The sequence below is a fragment of the Polypterus senegalus genome, chromosome 17 (genome assembly GCF_016835505.1).
Source record: "Polypterus senegalus isolate Bchr_013 chromosome 17, ASM1683550v1, whole genome shotgun sequence".
Taxonomy (NCBI): Eukaryota; Metazoa; Chordata; class Cladistia; order Polypteriformes; family Polypteridae; genus Polypterus; species Polypterus senegalus.
Window position 1 is genome coordinate 17,670,545 of NC_053170.1, and position 19,057 is coordinate 17,689,601.

General features: G+C 43.5%; 1 protein-coding gene across 5 annotated transcripts in view; it reads right to left on the reverse strand.

Annotated features, from left to right (window-relative positions):
- LOC120517377 (trafficking kinesin-binding protein 1-like) overlaps window positions 1-6,020 on the reverse strand; it is an 87,678-nt gene extending 81,658 nt beyond the window's left edge. For 4 of the 5 annotated variants that reach the window (XM_039739648.1, XM_039739654.1, XM_039739651.1 and 1 more), the window contains exon 1: window positions 5,873-6,019. In XM_039739648.1, coding sequence (XP_039595582.1) covers window positions 5,873-5,901 — 29 coding nt within the window. In that variant the 5' untranslated portion in view covers window positions 5,902-6,019. Of the gene's footprint in view, window positions 1-5,872 lie in introns of all 5 variants that reach the window. The other variant, XM_039739653.1, reaches the window with a different exon arrangement.
- Between the last annotated feature and the right edge of the window lie 13,037 nt (window positions 6,021-19,057).

Consider the following 19,057-nt stretch of genomic DNA (forward strand, 5'->3'; position numbering starts at 1 on the left):
TGTAAGTGAGGAATGGTCTCCTCAGTCTGTCAGTGGAGCAGGACGGTGACAGCAGTCTGTCGCTGAAGCTGCTCCTCTGTCTGGAGATGATCCTGTTCAGTGGATGCAGTGGATTCTCCATGATTGACAGGAGTCTGCTCAGCGCCCGTCGCTCTGCCACAGATGTCAAACTGTCCAGCTCCATGCCTACCATAGAGCCTGCCTTCCTCACCAGTCTGTCCAGGCATGAGGCGTCCCTCTTCTTTATGCTGCCTCCCCAGCACACCACCGCGTAGAAGAGGGCACTCACCACAACCGTCTGGTAGAACATCTGCAGCATCTTATTGCAGATGTTGAAGGACGCCAACCTTCTAATGAAGTATAGTCGGCTCTGTCCTCTCTCGCACAGAGCATCAGTATTGGCAGCCCAGTCCAATTTATCATCCAGCTGCACTCCTAGGTATTTATAGGTCTGCACCCTTTATTTTCAGCTGTGCTGCCTTGCACATTGCATTCAATTGTTTTTCCACTAGAGAAGACTCCATGAACACAACCTGCTGGCTATGTAGCTGGCGCCTCATGGCTAATAACAGCCTATCAGGTAAAGCTACTTCAGAGAGCTAGGCAGATGAAGTCAATGGTGGGATCCAACAGCCAGGAAGGCAGTGAAGTGTGTGAATTTCCCCTTGGGATTAATAAAGTATCTATCTATCTATCTATCTATCTATCATCATATAGTGCCTTTCCTATCTATCTATCTATCTATCATATATAGTGCCTTTCCTATCTATCTATCTATCTATCATCATATAGTGCCTTTCCTATCTATCTATCTATCTTTCTATCATATAGTGCCTTTCATATCTATCTATCTATCTATCTATCTATCTATCTAAGTGATAAAGTCTCTTGTCTGTTATGTTTCAGGCTTACAGTATGTGAATTTTAATGTGTTATTATTGATTTGAATGCTTTTGAAATCATCTTTCATGTTTCCTTATCATTTTTGTTGTGTTTATTTATCGTATATAATTTGGATTCTGTATCTTTAAATGTGCAACCATTTTTTATGTCTTGTCTGTGGAAGCCCAGGAGGAAGAGCTGCCCTGACGTCACTGCTGTTGGGCTCTCCCTCTGCCTTCAAACTGAGGCCAGAAGGAAGGATTGAGCAGCAGTTCATTTACTGTCTGAAGTGCATTAGCGAGTATTGATCTTCTTGTTTTCTTGGATTTCTGCTTCTCATTTTGTGGATTCTGTTTATTGGATTGTGCATTGAAAGTTGGTTGTTCTGGATTGCCTTTTTAGTCAAACTCCTTTGCCTTTTTTGTTCTTTTCTTACTGAAGAGGGGACTGGGCGGTCTCATGGTCTGGAATCCCTACAGATTTCATTTTTTTCTCCAGCCGTCTGGAGTTTTTTTGTTTTTTCTGTCCCCCCTGTCCATTGAACCTTACTCTTATTCGATGTTAATGTTGATTTATTTTGTTTTATAATTGTGTCTTTCATTTTTCTATTCTTTAATATTTAAAGCACTTTGAGCTACTGTTTGTATGAAAATGTGCTATATAAATAAATGTTGTTGTTGTTGTTGTTGAATATTAATTACAGTAATCCCTCCTTGATCGCGGGAGTTGCGTTCCAGAACCCCCCGCGATAGATGAAAATCCGCGAAGTAGAAACCATATGTTTGTGTTGTTATTTTTATATATTTTAAGCCCTTAGAAACTCTCCCACACTGTTAACATTATTAGAGCCCTCTAGACATGAAATAACACCCTTTAGTCAAAAGTTTAAACGGTGCTCCATGACAAGACAGAGATGACAGTTCTTTCTCACAATTAAAACAATGCAAACATATCTTCTTCTCTTCAGGAGCAGAGAATTTCAGAGAGAGAGAGAGAGAGAGAGATCACTTGCAAAGAAAAGCAAACAATCAAAAAATCAATACGTGTGCTTTTAAGTTTGCCTCGACATTTTTTAGAGGAGCGTCAGTATCTTCTAAGCAAACAGCCCCTCTGCTCACATCTCCTCCATCAGGCGCAGAGAACTCCTCATTGAGGAGTTTTAGTTAATATGTAATACATGCTCTGATTGGGTAGCTTCTCAGCCATCCGCCAATAGCGTCCCTTGTATGAAATCAACTGGGCAAACAAACTGAGGAAGCATGTACCATAAATTAAAAGACCCAATGTCTGCAGAAATCTGTGAACCAGCGAAAAATCCGTGATATATATTTAGATATGCTTACATTTAAAATACGTGATGAGTGAAGCCGCGAAAGTCGAAGCGCGATATAGCGAGGGATTACTGTACATTCTTTAATGATGAAGATTTCTTGTTAGTTTGGCCTCTCTGGTCAGTGGTTTTTATGCTTTCATTTCCCTAGCATTTTTGTGTATTTTTGCGATATTAACAATACTTTTTTGAAGTCAAAACCCCTTTTAGGGTCATATCAGCAAAAGCCGGCAAGTACAGTTTGGGATCAAGCTGCCTTTGGTGAGGCCCTTTCTGGGCGGGTTCCTGGCCAGTTTTATTAGTCTTTTACAGGCCTCACACATGTTCACTATTACGAGTGCACTCAGCTTCCCAACAACATCAGCTTTTGTTATGATGTCATTTTTGTCAATATTGTTATTTATTTATTTTTTTTTAATTTATGGCCACCCTGATATCACCACTGTGGTAGTATTGGCAGTTTTCTGTTATGTCTCATTTCTCATTTGTTCTTGCTGATTTCCGGATTTTCTTGTCTTTGGATTTGCATATTGGGACGTGTTCACCTTGGATTGTCTTTTAGCCACATCTTTTTGGCTCTTTTGATCATTATGTTCCGTATTTCTATTTTTGCTAATACATTCTTCATTTTTAAAGATTTATGATTTCCTTTTATTCACAATCCATTGTTTTTCACAGTTTCCCTCTCATTGTGGCATATTTTGATATTTTGGACTTTAAATTCCAGTTTCTCTATTTTTAGGCCTAGCCGGGCTGAAAGCCTACTGTTAGTAGTTGAAGTAAGCTGAACCAGGTGAACTTCTTCTGGGTTGGTCAGTAAAGGTCCTGGCCTGCCTTTATGGAATTTTTAGGAGACCTCATACCATTTTTATCGTGATTGTAACTCCTAAACACAACAAATACCAGAGGAGGCAATGACTTCAGAAACAGAAATGTGCTACAAGAGAATAATGGCATTGAAAAAATGTACACCAGTGGCCTAATGCTGCTAAGCTTATTATGTTGAAATGATCTGATCATCAGCACCACTGTCTTCAGAAAGGCTGACAAATACAATCCAACATGGATACACTTCAGTGCCACTTGACTGAGCTGACAGGTGGGACGGTTGTGTTGGGTTGATCGTCAGCTGGCCAGATTCATCCTCATATTGCAGAATATCTCAAAGCATTTCAAGAAGCCATAGGTCACATAACACAAGGAAGCTGGTGTGTATTCTGTTCAAATCGGTTGTCACACACACACAAACTCTCTGGAAGGGACACCTTAAAGGCAAGGTAAACACTTCCATTCTGGGCTGAGAGAGGCCATGACCACTAACGGCCTCTTTTTTTCTGTCCGCTTTTCTGAGGGGCAAAGCCCAAAAGACACTTGAACTCACTTCTGAGGTAGTTCTGTAAACCCTGTCCCTTTGGGGGCAATTGTTTTATGTACAGGCCAATCACAGGAAGTGGAAGTGGTGGCTTAGACCGACAACCACGACAGATAGAGCTCTTATACACTAGCTGAAGAAGGCCACCTTAAACCACCGAAACAGCAGTTTGTTTTGTTAACTAGTCTTCATTTCAGAACTAAACAAGGTTTACCCAGAGGTACCCTAACCCTCAAAGTACTGTCTGAGCAGTTCTGTACACTGTGGAATTCAGAATGGCGTCCTCAGGTCTGTGAGTTTCCACGGGGCCTCTCACCTCCCAAAGATTTGAGCCTAAGGTTGATTGACCACTTAAATTTAGACCTCGGTCAATGTGGACGATCCAGTAGGCTGGCATCCCATCAGTGCACCCAATGCTTCTGTGATTGGCCTGAGCTCCCTGTGAGGCTGTAATGGAATAATATAACGCTCACAAAACTGTCTGGATAGGTAATCACAGGACTTCCTGGAATTAATCACTTTTAAAATCAATTATTATACTTGCTTAAAAACATTCCCAATAAAAGGGTTTTAAGTTAAATAAATTAAAAAGGTAAAGAAACAGCTAAAGTAATTGTAGTTTAAATAAAATAACAATGCAAATGGGAGGCTGTATTACATTTGCTGAGGCCCAAAATCTCAGATTCGGCTATTGAACTATCTTACAGACAGACCTCAGTATGTGCGTCTCGGGAACTGCAGGTCTGACATTGTGGTGAGCAGCACAGGAGCGCCGCAGGGGACTGTACTTTCTTCAGTTCTGTTCAGCTTATATACATCGGACCTCCAATACAACTCGGAGTCCTTCCACGTGAAAAAGTTCGCTGACGACACTGTTATCGTGGGCTGCATCAGGAGTGGGCAGGAGGAGGAGTATAGGAACCTAATCAAGGACTTTGTTAAATGGTGCGACTCAAACCACCTACAACTGAACACCAGCAAGACCAAGGAGCTGGTGGTGGATTTTAGGAAGCCCAGGCCCCTCATGGACCCCGTGATCATCAGAGGTGACTGACTGTGTGCAGAGGATACAGAGGGTTGTGGCAAGCGCCCTCTTCTACGCGGTGGTGTGCTGGGGAGGCAGCATAAAGAAGAAGGACGCCTCACCCCTGGACAAACTGGTGGGGAAGGCAGGCTCTATTGTAGACACGGAGCTGGACAGTTTGACATCTGTGGCAGAGCGACGGGCGCTGAGCAGGCTCCTGTCAATCATGGAGAATCCACTGCATCCACTAAACAGTATCATCTCCAGACAGAGGAGCAGCTTCAGTGACAGACAGACTGCTGTCACCGTCCTGCTCCACTGACAGACTGAGGAGACCCCATGCTATGCGACTCTTCAGTTCCACCCGGGGGGGTAAACGTTAACATTATACAAAGTTATTGTGTGTTACACCTGCCTCGCACTCTCCACCTTGCATTTTTTAACTTTTAGCTTTTATTGCTCTTTAATTAATATTGTTTTTATCAGTATGCTGCTGCTGGAGTATGTGAATTTCCCCTTGGGGATTAATAAAGTATCTATCTATCTATCAGAAGAGTAGCTGTCTCTTCAAGCCAGATTCAAATAAATTTTCTCTTTACTGTATACAAAGAAATTGAGCCAAGCCTTACATAAAGTAAGCAATGTGCTATTAATTAGCTCTGAGGTATAAGTTGATTAAAGGCTTAGAGGGGCTTAGAACTAATCTAATGTATCGTGTCTTTGTCGTTTAATACCCTGAACTTGGCGTTTTCTCTTACTTCGGATACACACATTCACATTGTCACTAGAGGGCGCGGCAAATTGACGGAATTCTTTGTTCTTTCCACTGCAGACCAGCAGATGGCACTCAAATACTTTTTTAGTTTTTTTCTCTTTCGGTTTCCGACTTTCTGTAGCTGCCCTTTCCATTTTCATGAGTCACTTTCATATACTGTACTTTGTAATGGCAAACGACTGGTCTTTAACAGCGTCATTTTCAACAAGCACTTAGCATGAGGGTTGAGTAAGTTATCACTGCTTTGTGAATATATGAAGTCCTGATCTAAGGAGCACCTTTCCCTCAGTGAAGCCAAGAATGGCGGAAAGCATGTGCAGTGGAGCCTCTTTATTATACAACAGTGGTATTTAATATTACAAGAGGCTTCAAATTTGACCTCAGCTTGCAGCTAATCGCAATGCTGTTCGTAAAAAGCCAAAAATTATAAGTGCCTCGTTACAAAACTGAATGAATATCTACCAGCAAGAAATTGTAAAAGTTACTTACGCCGTTCTCCGTCCCTCCCGCTCTGCCATATTCTGAACAGCAATATTCGTCGCTAACGAAATCGCGCACCATACCGTTTCATCGCGGTTCAAATCCACTCTACGTATTAACGATATGTTGGTGTACAATAGCGATGGGCAAGCATGTAAGGCTCTCCAGTAATAAAAAATGGGTCATCAGTTTATTTTCACGTGTACACATCCATATATTAAACAGAGGAATAGGTGTCATCTAGTAATTCAACGTGGCTCAACACACCCTAGGACGAGACAAAAGGACTCACTCCAGCACAAAAGGTGTAATCCGAATTAGAGGAGAAGAAAAATACAGTCTTTTGATTAGATGCTTAATTTAATATTGTTTTGTTGTTTTTTTTTTTTTTGTATCAGTATACTGCTGCTGAATTATGTGAATTTCCCCCTGGGATTAATAAAGTATCTATCTATCTATCTAGATGCCGCTTTTTTGTAAGTGACACTTCAAGTTTGCGCGCTATGGGAAAGCCGCCCTCCCACCAGCCATCTCGCTCTCCTGCTGCCTGATGGGAATTGTAGTCCCCGCGTAGGCACTGCCTTTAGGTTGCAGACAAGTCGAAGATGTATGTGGGCGTGTTGTCGGCTTTTTTTAATTGGGCAGAAACATTTCGCCGGTAAAAAAAAAATCATGGCGAGTATTTTTGCACTGCTACATTTTCATAATTATCTGAAAGGCTACCTCAAAAGTATGCTACGGAGTTTATTCGCTGATGGACACGATTCAGACAGACGAACTGATAACAGAAGACAAGTTCTGTAGATGGCCTGCACCGACGTGCTTCAGTTTCATGACGGTAGAATTATCACGTAATCTGTGTGTAATGAATCTGTATAATATATGAGGTTCACTTTTTGAATTGATTTACTGAAATACTTTAACTTTTTGATGATATTCTAATTTATTGAGATGCGCCTATATATACTGTGCTAAATACCCAAGTGTAGAGTCCGGTCTGAGGAGGACAGGCCGATCAAAGTGCTCTTCTGATTGCTGTGCCCACACAATTTACTTGCTGCTCGCGAGCCGCTTTATCGCTGACTCCTATTCCTACCTATTCAGACGGTCGGTCTCCACCTGACCGTGATTGTGATCGAGGGGTCCACCAGTGTTAGTGTTAAACCAGTCCTCTGTCTTGGTATTGCTATTGGGTTTTTATCCCACGGTTTGGCACCAATGTAACAACCCAATGGTAAGAGACACTACTGAAGAGACACCGGTAATGGCTGTGACAAAAGCCGCTATACCAGCGCTCAAGCCGACACAGACAGACGCAGGAGGCACACTGCTAAAACAAATAAATGTTTTCTTTTTTCTTCACCTGTGGGCAACGCCTTCCCCGTTCCCACAGGTACAACACAGTCCCAATCAGCACTATCCCAATAACAGTACTTTCAATTTTTCTCCTCCCGACTCTGGCACCCGGAATAGTGGCTGCTGGCTCCTTTTATAGCCCTCCCGGAAGTGCTCCAGGTGTTTGATGACCTGATTTCAGCAGCACCTCTGGGTGTGGCAGAAGAGCTGCTCTGTAGGGCTCAGCAGCAGATACAGCACCCCCTGGCAGGCTAACGGATCCTAACAGGGCTGCAACAAACTCCAACTCCCATGAAGCCCTGCGGGAGTTCTACGCACCGCTGCAATCCAGGGGGGCTGTCATCCCATTTAAGTAGTGTCCTGGCTCCCCCGGTCCATACAGTGAAGAGGCGTTCTGGCCAGACAAGGACCCCGGCCATCTGTGACATTGCTTATTAGTGCTGAATTGCTTGCTCCGCTGTGGATGTTGAACCGCCATGTCAAGTTCTCGTTGTACAGCCACAGAGGTCGCCACTTCCAGAGATGAAGGAGGCTTTGAGGGTCAGGCACTATCCAGCAGTGCACTTCCATCCACGCAGTCTCTCCTTAGCAGTGTTTGAGACGCGCCTAGGTTTGTCAAAGAAGTATCGGGCGTACTAATTGATAATGTTCTGGACATAATAAATTCGTCATTAGATACGGGGGTCTTTCCCAGACTGTCTTAAGACTGCTGTAGTTAAAACCCTTCTTAAGAAACATAATCTTGACCCCTCGACTCTTGAAAATTTTAGACCCATCTCTAACCTGCCTTCTTAAGTAAAGTTCTGGAGAAGGCAGTCATTATGCAGTTAAATGACCACCTCAATAAACATGCTATTCTTGATAAATTTCAGTCGGGTTTTAGAACAAATCACAGCACAGAAACTGCACTCGTTAAAGTAGTAAATGACTTCTGAGTGAACGCAGACAGAGGCCATTTATCTGTTCTCATCCTCTTAGATCTGAGTGCTGCATTTGACACCATTGATCATAATATTCTTAGAAATCGCCTTAGTCAATGGGTGGGCCTCTCTGGCAGTGTCTTAAATTGGTTTGAATCCTACCTGACAGGGAGAAAATATTTTGTTAGTTGTGGGAATTACAACTCAAGACACATGATATCTATATGGTGTTCCACAAGGCTCTATCCTGGGTCGCTGCTCTTCTCAATCTACATGCTTCCGTTAGGTCAGATTATCTCAGGGCACAACGTGAGCTACCACAGCTATGCTGATGACACACAGCTGTACTTATCAATAGCACCTGATGACCCCGATTCTATTGATTCACTAACACAATGTCTGACTAGTATCTCAGAATGGATGAATAGTAATTTTCTCAAGTTAAATAAAGAGAAAACTGAAATTTTAGTGATCAGCAATAATGGATACAATGAGGCTATTAGAAATAAACTGGATACATTAGGATTAAAAGTCAAGACGGAGGTAAAAAGCTTAGGGGTGATTGTTGACTGTAATCTGAATTTTAAATCACATATTAATCAGATCATAGGACAGCATTTTTCACTTAAGAAACATAAGTAAAGTTAGACCTCTTATATCACTGAAAGATGCTGAGAAATTAGTTCACGCGTTTGTTTTCAGTCGACTAGATTACTGTAACGCACTCCTCTCAGGACTACCCAAAAAAGACATAAATCAGTTACAGTTAGTGCAGAATGCAGCTGCTAGAATCCTAACTAGGAAAAGAAAATCCAAACACATCTCTCCAGTTTTAATGTCACTACACTGGTTACCTGTGTCATTCAGGATTGACTTTAAAATTCTGCTTATGGTTTATAAAGCCTTAAATAATCTCGCCCCATCTTATATATCGGAATGTCTGACACCTTATATTCCAAATCGTAACCTCAGATCCTCAAATGAGTGTCTCCTTAGAATTCCAAGAACAAAACTTAAAAGAAGTGGTGAGGCGGCCTTCTGCTGTTATGCACCTAAAATCTGGAATAGCCTGCCAATAGGAATTTGCCAGGCTGATACAGTAGAGCACTTTAAAACACTGCTGAAAACACATTACTTTAACATGGCCTTCTCATAACTTCATTTTAATCGTAATTTAACTTAATCCTGATACTCTGTATGTTCAATTCATCATAACAACTATTCATGGTGGCTCTAAAATCCGTACTGACCCCTACTCTCTTTTCTGTTTCTTTTCCGGTTTCTATGTGGTGGTGGCCTGCGCCACCTCCACCTACTCAAAGCTTCATGATGCTCCAACAATGATGGATGGATTAAAAGGCAGAAGTCTACGTGACCATCATCATCATCAAGCCCTTCCGTGAGAACCCTAAATCCAAAGAGGACTGTTTCATTTATGTTAGGTAGAATGCCCAGAGGGGACTGGGTGGTCTCATGGTCTGGAATCCCTACAGATTTTATTTTTCTCCAGCCGTCTGGAGTTTTTGTTTTTCTGTCCCCTGGCCATTGAACCTTACTCTTATTCGATGTTAATTAATGTTGATTTATTTTGTTTTCTTATTGTGTCTTTTATTTTTCTATTCTTTATTATGTAAAGCACTTTGAGCTACTGTTTGTATGAAAATGTGCTATAGAAATAAATGTTGTTGTTGTACTGAATATTTTGAAGTAAACATAGCCATTTGTGTTTGTAAAAGTGAAAGGAAACCCAAAATGGTGTATTCAAAATAGAAATATTCTTCAAGAGCCTCCAGTGCAGTAACAGAAGAAGATTTTCTTACTCCGTTAGTTTTCAACACTGGTATATGGCCACAGATGTGTGCGGTCTGGAGGGTGGGGGGTGTGGAGGGTCCGCAAAGGCTTACTAGTTTCCTTCATATCGATGCTTTGCTTCATTTTGTTATTTTTTGAATTGCCATCCGTTACCAAAGGTGAAGGTTTGCCAGGGGCCACAGGCCTGTCTGAGCACTGCTGGGTACGAGACCAAAGCCCACCTGCCATGAGCCACACCTAAGGTAGATACCCACATGAGGTCTGTTAGAACCGCCAATCGATGTGACCTGGACAGCACTGGGATGTGCGAGTGAACCTGACATGCATGGTGGGGTGGAATAACATGTAAACTCCATGCAGGCTGCCAATTGATCCCGCGTTGGCCAGCCATTTGGGGTTAAAAAAAGGCAAGTTTCTAAAAATGCAAAGAGTACAGAGGAAAAAAAAAGTTGTCCTATATTGTCGCTACAGAAGGTGGAAGTTGACTCCAGACACCTTGGTAACGTCCCGACACAAGAGTCTTATTTACAAATGAGCCAGCCTTGTAATTAGATCTCGCCCGCATCAGACGGCGTGCAGACGCGTGGGTGTCTCTGTTAACAGACAGGCTGCTGCTATCCAGGATGGCAGACTTAGTTGTGGGTTTGACTAAATTGGCCCCAGTGTGTCCCGTCGTAAAACTGGCGACTCGCCCAGGGTGCTTCCATTCTTGTACCTGATGATGACCCCAATTTCCACAAAGCAGGTACAGAAGATGTCTGGACATTTACTGCTAGCCACCACTTGACTCTCCATTGCCCTACACACACAAACACACACACACAATGCAGGATTAAACTTGAGTGGAAGCGCTTACCGACATTAGGGAAGCAATTAAAAAAATAATAATAAAATGAGTCACAGAAAGTCGTAAATAGCATCCCCTGACACGCTGGCCGTTTAGCTATTGCTTTCAAGCCTATTAATAAATGATAACTCGGAAGAGGTGTAGGCGGCCACAAGTCCTCTGGGGGCCTCAACGTCTGCTGCTCGCCGCTCTCTCCATTCATTCATTCAGGATTAAAAGCTGAACGTGTCTTCTCCGGGTTGAGGGTCCGCTGGCGCGCCCAGCTCTCCACTTGGCAATATGAGAAGCCGAGCACCGCCGGGAACGGATGGCTAACATTAATCAGCTTCCTTTGGAGGTGGAATGAGGAGGACAAGTCTCTAAAGGGTGCCACTGGCTCGCTGCTCCAGGGGGTCTCCATTTCCTGCAGGTGCTGTTTCGTGTTCTCTTTGTATCGGAGTGACTAGTGGTCCTTTAAATGCTTTTGTCTCATAAATGTTAGTTCTGAAGACTTCACTTTGTTGAAGAAAGAAAACTATGCAAGTTGAAAACCAGCAGAATGGTACATTGTGCTGCACGGGATGGAACATTTTAGATAATACTGGACTGGTGGACCTCCAGGGAGACCACGCAGGTGAGGCCCATGCAGCAGCTGAGAAAGGAGTGACATTAAAAGGGTCCAGGACAGTTATCGGGCAGACCCCACGTGAAGAGCAGCTGCTAAGGAGAGACTGCGTGGTTGGGACCCTCCAAGCCTCCTTCATCTCTGGAAGTGGCGTCCTCTGTGGCTGTACAACGAGAACTTGACATGGCGGTTCAACATCGACAGCCGAGCAAGCAATTAAGCAATCATTAGATGGCTGTACATTTTTTGAATCTCAATCAGAGTAAGACTGAGGTTATTTGGACCAATGGCTTCTGATGGGGCTGTCGGCGATCAGCTCGGCTCATTAGCTGGGTTTTGCAAACCCCACGTCAAAAATCTTGGGGTTATCCTTCATTCCAATCTTTTTTTTTAAAAAAACACATCTCGTCCATTGTGAAGAGCTGCTTCTTCCAGCTTAAGACTGCTTGCTGGAGTCAAACCGTTTCTGGGGTACTCAGATTTGAAGAAGGGATGCCATTGCTTTTATGACATTGCACCTCGACTATCGTAATTCACTTTATTCTGGAATCAGTAAATCTCATCTTTCTCGGCTGCAGACGCTTCAGAATGCTGGCTGTGCGTTTTCTTACTGGTTCTCAGAAAGTGGTGTCCATTACCCCAATTCTGGCCTCTCTTCATTGGCTCCCAGTTGAATTTAGGATTCAGTTTCAAATGTTACTTTTGGTTTTTAAGTCACTGAATGGTGCTGCCCCATTGAGTTGCTGGTCCCGTATACACCAGTCCGCTCCCTACTTTCCTCTCGACAGCAATTGTTGGTTGTGCCAAAGTCTAAGATGAAGACTAGGGGTGATCGTGCCTTTGTAGTTCTAGCATGAGATTTATGGCCAACTGAAATGAGGTCAGCATCAGCAACCCAAATGTTTCAATCAAGACTTGAAATACGATTGCCTTATCTGTACAGTACATGAGTAACTCTAGTACCAATCTATTCATTTTCATATTCATAGTTTTTCTGTTGTTGATCTGCTAATTGGTTCCTTTAACTTCCATCCATCCATTATCCAACCTGCTATATCCTAACTACAAGGTCACGGGGGTCTGCTGGAGCCAATCCCAGCCAACACAGGGCGCAAGGCAGGAAACGAACCCCGGGCAGGGTGCCAGCCCACCGCAGGGCACACACACTCATACACCAAGCACACACTAGTGCCAATTTAGGATCACCAATACACCCAACCTTTAACTTATTTGTTTTAATACGAGGGATATCCAGAAAAAAAGGTTACAAGTGCCCTGGAGGGTGCAGGGCATTTTTTTTTTTTTTCGAAGGTTGGCATACCTGCGTGTAGGGGGGTCCTAACGGTCAAAATAAGGCCGGGACCGCGTCAGTCCGTTGTGAAATGTCATCACAGCAAGCGAGTTCGTCAACCTCTGCTGAGGCCGTTTGCTCCACATACCGCCGATGCGAGATTCGTTCGGTCATCAAGTTCCTCACTTTGTGTCGCGAATCCATGGCCGAGATCCATCGTCAGCTTGTTTTTAAGGTTTCAGTCCTCCGAATTGATTCCTTTCTTCATTTAATGACAACCAAACAGAAATGAGCTGACAGACGACCAGCTAAACTGGGATTTCAAACTCCAAACAATCTCTTAATCAGAAGCTGATACTTGCTGTTCATTAAACCCGTTATTGAATTCCATGGCTTGTTGCTGCTCGCATTCTGCCACAGTTGACAATCCCAAAACTGTTCATTTTCATTTTTTTTTCCTGAGAACACCATCAAGCTGTTTTGGTGACCTGTGAGATCAACCTTACTGAGACCGTCACCTTTCTTTATTTTCAGATATCGTGTGGTGGGCACAGGTGAGCTGGTCATGTGGCGGCACATTTTGTGTCTCATTATTGTTTGGCTGCTAATTAAGGAAACAAAACAACTAAGGGGCCCGAGTCCAGTCAATTAAAACAAAAGAATTAGCAAAAAAAAAAAACTGGTCACTAATGAAGAAGCTGGTTAGAATGAAAACCTGCAGCCACTGCGGCCCTCCAGGACTGGAGTGTGACACCTGTGCCTAGGCAGTCATGTCAGGGTAAGGCTGGATGTTTGAGGGCAGGGCCAGACGGCGGCCCCCATTATCACCACAACTCATGGAGGTGCCATTCACCCGCAGTCCTTAACAGCAGAGATCGACTTCCAGGCTCCAGTGTGCGCTGTTTGGCTGTGGGTCACTCCCTCGTCGCTTATATAACATCCTGGGTATCACACGTCCAAAACAAACCATGAAACAGTTAAGACAAGTCCAAGAAAATTCAAAAAGGCCGTTTCCTTGAATCTGAAACTGGAATGGAATAGAAGTCTAAATTGATTTATTAAACAGATCCTGAATGGCAAGGTCTTGTTTGGGCCTGTTGTGATGCCTAATTTCATTATCATGGTGCCAGTGTTATTTGAACAAAAATGCCCTGCCATTTTGAGGGCTAGGGAACGCTAAAAATGTTTTCAGTTTAGATAAATTGTATTCTCTTGACAAAAGGTTTATCAGCAATGGGTTAGGAAGGCCTCTATGCCTTCCTATTAACAGTCTGCCCATTGAAAACTGGACACAACCGTTAAAATGTCTGCTCATACTGCCTGTCCCTGCTTCAAGCTACACACACTTCACTTGAGGGATTGCAACATGACTCGCAACCAAAATGTGGCCTGACTTCTTATTGCAGGTTTACTAGAACTTTGCCCTAATTTATGATTCGGAGACGTGTAGATCATCTAATTCACGTTGCCATCAGGGAAAAGTAGAGTTTCTTCCCAATTAAGAGGCGTATCCACGAGAATTAAAAGATTTGTTTGTTGGTGAAAGTGAAATCCACATACGCGAACGGCAGAGACACAAAGTGGCTGGCATCGGCGAGCAGGGGGCAAAGCCCCCTAGTCTGTGTGTGTGTGTAATATATAGATAGATAGATACATACACACACACATATTATTTATAGATAGATAGACATACAGCTCTATAAGATGATCTATCTCAGGGGTGTCAAACTCCAGGTCTGGTGGGCCGCAGGTTTTAATTCTAACCCTTTTTCTTAGATCAGTGACCAAGTTTCAATGCTAATTAATTTCTTTTCCCTTCACTTTAATAGCCTTGTTTTTAAGGATTCAGTCCTTTAAAGTGATTCTTTCCTTCATTAAATGACAGAAATGAGATGTGAAATGAGCCAGTAAGTGACCAGTTAAATTGGAGCTTCAAACTCTAACCAGTTTCTTAATAAGAAGCCCATTCATTATCTTGCTGTTATTTAAACTTGTTATTTAAATTCCATGGCTTGTTGCTGCTCTCATTTTACCACAGCGGCTGATTTTCTGTTTTTGTCAAAGAACACCATCAAGCCGGTTTGGTGAGCCAAGAGATCAACGTTACGGAGACCTCCACCTTTCTTTATTTTCAGATATTGTGCAATGGCCACAGATGAGCTGGTTCGTTTTTGTCTCTCATTATTGTTTGGCTGCTAATTAAGAAAAAAGAAACAACTAAGGGGCCTGAGTCAAGTGAATTAAAACTAAAGAAAAAAGTTAATTAGCAGCAAAAACTGGTCACTAACAAAGAAGACGGTTAGAATGAAAACCTGCAGCCACTGCGGCCCACCAGGACTGGAGTTTGACATTCGTGATCCACGTAGTACTTCTACATAAACTTTAATGATACTGCAAGAAATCAGGTATTACAACTATTCAGTACAATCAAGTAAATTACCTTTAATTGTGTCCATAAATACATGTAGAGAAAAATAAACAGGAAACAATGCAGTGAACATCTTTAATGATTTAATTTGACACTAAACACAGTCGGTCAAGTGAAGTAAACAAGCTGCACAGACAAGAGAGACTTAATGCCTCTGTCCAGGGGTGTGTGCGAGTGTGTGTGTGTGTGTGTGTGTGTGTGCGAGTGTGTGTGTGTGTGTGTGTGTGTGTGTGTGTGGGTGTGCGAGTGTGTGTGTGTGTGTGTGTGCGAGTGTGTGTGTGTGCGTGTGTGTGTGTGTGTGTGTGTGTGTGCGGTGTGTGTGTGTGTGTGTGTGTGTGTGTTCGTTCATTTCTTGCCCTTATCATCCAGCATGTGTTCTGAAAGGACAAACAAGCTGTCCGCTACCTTTAAAGATTTTTTTTTCCACTGGGTGAGTGTACATCATTTATTTAAATATACTGTACATGTATTTCCAAAACTACTTGTTCAAAATGTACCTGGCCCTGTGCTTAAAACTCCCAGTTAAATTAACCCATTTTGTATGGCAGTTCTCACTGCGCATAGGTCAAACTGTGTCTTGAAGGATATAGAAATCAGCACCGGACCCTGGTGCCTGTAACAAGACCTTCATGATGCCACTTGTTTGAAAACATTAGGTCAATGTTTCTGGATGTCCTCATTGTTCATCGTCTCCACACACACACACCGTCCTAAAATCGTGAACCTTTGACCCCATCACCAAACTTCCATTTACATCGGTGTAAAACACACACAGGCAGAGATCCGATATTTATTTGCACTTTGGATATTTAAGTACACTTAATATCAGATACAAGTTTTTTTTTTTTTCTACTGGAGTAGTTCCTCCCCATATTTAAGTGTTATGGTTACTTAAGTTCTTTTCCAAAATGGTAACTCGACTTTTATTCAAGTATGGCCATTGGGTACTTTAAATAGCACTGCTATGAGCCTTCAAAATGAGGCATGAAGTGCGAGAAAAGAATGTGACAATAATAAAAACTCCCACCTCGCGCCACCAAACCTCGTCATTTATACGAAAAGTCCAATTAAATGGCAATTCGATGGCTCTGTTTGCACTTCCTGCCTTACCCCATCAGTTTACTTTTAAAACGGCAGACTTGACACACGATTAGGTAAGGCTGCCACACCTTTTCGAATTTGCTTCACATCGACACAGCGCCAGTCAAGTGTGGCTGATTCATTCAGTCTCTCAATTCTCTTTTATTTTCTCAGTCAGGCAGCAGGGACTAGCATACGATTACCCCAGCCCAGACGGGAGTTGCTTTTGCGATTACTCAGCAATCCTAACCAGCTCAAATGGCCTATAATGTAAAACGTAATCAAATCCTGCAGGGCAGCACCACAGCAGGCAGTTATTAGGACGCTTCGAGTTACCCTTCGTCATTCTAACTGGTAGTTGTGGGGAGCTTTACGTCCTCCTACAGCGTAGGCCCTCCAAGTGTTTTTGGAAGAGAGGCAAGACTTTCAATTCATGAACATTCAATTTAGAGGTTGTAAACGCTGGCCCCGGCACAGACAGACGGACAACATTTCTGCACCCAACACACTCTTTATTATATACACTATTTACAGTTTGCTCACGTGCACCCCCAGTGCCTTCTTGCACCGATTTCCCCAAGTCCAGGCCACACAGTCCTGTGCCTCTTTACTCCTGGCCGCCTCCAGTCCTTCCTCAAGCTCAGTCCGCTTCCTCCCGACTTCCACCCATGACTGGAGGGAGGCGGCCCCTTAAATAAGGCTCCCGGATGAGCCCCAGGTGTTCTCGGCATTCCCTCTTTAGCCACGACCCAGCGTGGCGGAAGTGTCGGCTGTCTTCCTGGCAGCTCTGCGGGCGCCACGTAAAGTCTTCCCCCCCGGCACTTCCTGGTGTGGCGGAAGTGCCGGGCTCCGGGATAATTAGGCACTGGGGCGCCGCCTGGCGGTGGCCACGGGTCCCTACAGGGCTGGGCTTCCATGCCCTGTACCCGAGGCCCCCTGCCTAACCAGGACGGACGCCCCCACTCTGTCTGGAGGAGGCACTCGCCCTCCTCTGATCCTCCAGGCGTCCGGCGGGCTCCAGCCCCAGCCGAGGACCATACGGAATAAACCGGCATCGGAGCGCCGCCTGGCGGTGACCACGGGCCCCTACAGGGCTGGCCTTCCAAGCCCTCCACCCGTGGCCCCCAACAGAACCAGGACGGACGCCCCCTCGCGGTCTGGAGGAGGCACAAGCTCTCCTCACGTCCTCCAAGGCGTCCCGGCCGGGGACCACAAGGTGAAAAAAAACGGCTTTAATAGCATTGACCCCAACTCTGAAAAGAAATCTTTTCTGATAACTGGAGCCTCTAGGCCAGGGATCCTCAGTGGCTATGAGTTTTAATTAGAACTCGGTCCTGGCTGATAATTAAAGTTGGTGTTTAACTCTATGTCTTGTTAGCGCCTTTATTCATCAAAGGCAAATTTTAGTTACTTTGTAGTTCAGAGGTCCTCAATTACAGTCCTGGAGGTCTGCTATGGCTGCAGGCTTTCACTTTAACCAATTTCTTAATTAGAACCCTTTATTTACTACTAAAGCAATACTTTTTTTGGGCTTCATTTTAGTTCTCTTGCCTGTTACCATTCAGAACCCTTTATTGCCTATTTTAGATTTTTGCAGCTGCATTTAAGTTTTAATTGCTGCCAGTTTTCTTAATCAGACATTAGTTAATAATGAGATGCAGATAACTAATAAACCAGCAGCTCTCCGCTAACGTGCTTACCATGAAGTATCTGCGATACAAAATGTCCAGAAATGAATGAGAGGACCATTAAGTTTAAATCTATTCTGGTCCACAAAACCTATGGATGATGTTCTCACAAAAGGAAACTCTACAGTACAATTAAAATTCCTTCTTGGATGAATGCCATCATTAACAAGCTAAATAGTTCAATACCAAGTTTCATTATCAGCATGGCCTGCTTTCTAATTAGGAAACTAGTTGGAATAAAACCGTGCAGCCACTGCGGCCCTACAGGACTGCGACCGAGGACCCCTGCTCTAGGCCAAGGGGTGTCAAACTCGGATTCAGGAGGGCTGAGGTTTTTGTTCCAGCCACTTTAATTAGTGAACAGTCACTGCAGCTAACTGAACAGACTTTTCCTTTTATTTTGCGCCATAAAGCAAGTGGACTTTCATGTTACCAGATTCACGTTTCCCCTAAACAGAAGCCAAACACATGCAAAGCAAGCCAACAGATACCTAACTCAGGGTGTCAAACTGTTCACGTACTTGACCTTTCTCAGTCCAATTAGTCTCCCATTTAGCAGTTACTGAAACTTGCTTAATTCATCAGCTTGTTAATGTTCTCATTCTCACACACCAGTCATTTCCAAAAATAAGCCAAGATCACCTTTAATTTTTTTCTGAGACCTTCACTTTCTTTTTGAGACAAATTTTGTACGAAAGACATGGAACTCGAGTTAGCCTGGTCATATGCCAACTCCCATTTATCTTGTTAGTATTTGTCAGCAGTTAAAGAACAAATGAAACAATTAGGATGTAAGTCAGTTAGAACCAAGACATGGTATGTTGCATTAACATTAGTAATTGGTTAATAATGGAGAAAGTGGCTGGGATGAAAACCTGCTACCACTGCGGCCCTCCAAGGAGAGCGACTCCCCTGCTCTAGGACACTCTGTCTGCACACAAGGCACTGGGTTGAGCAAAACGTTAGTAAGTAACCACTAACCGAGATGATACGATTGGTTTGGTAAAGGTCCCTTTCACCTAAGATTAGGTGTGGATCTGAAATGATCCAGACGAGCCGCAATACCCCTTAAATACACACACCCTATTTGCCCTTCTGATGCACTAAACAGTTAACAGCAATTGTTAGATATGGCTCAGCTAGACTTCATGTGCTCTTAGTCTGTATG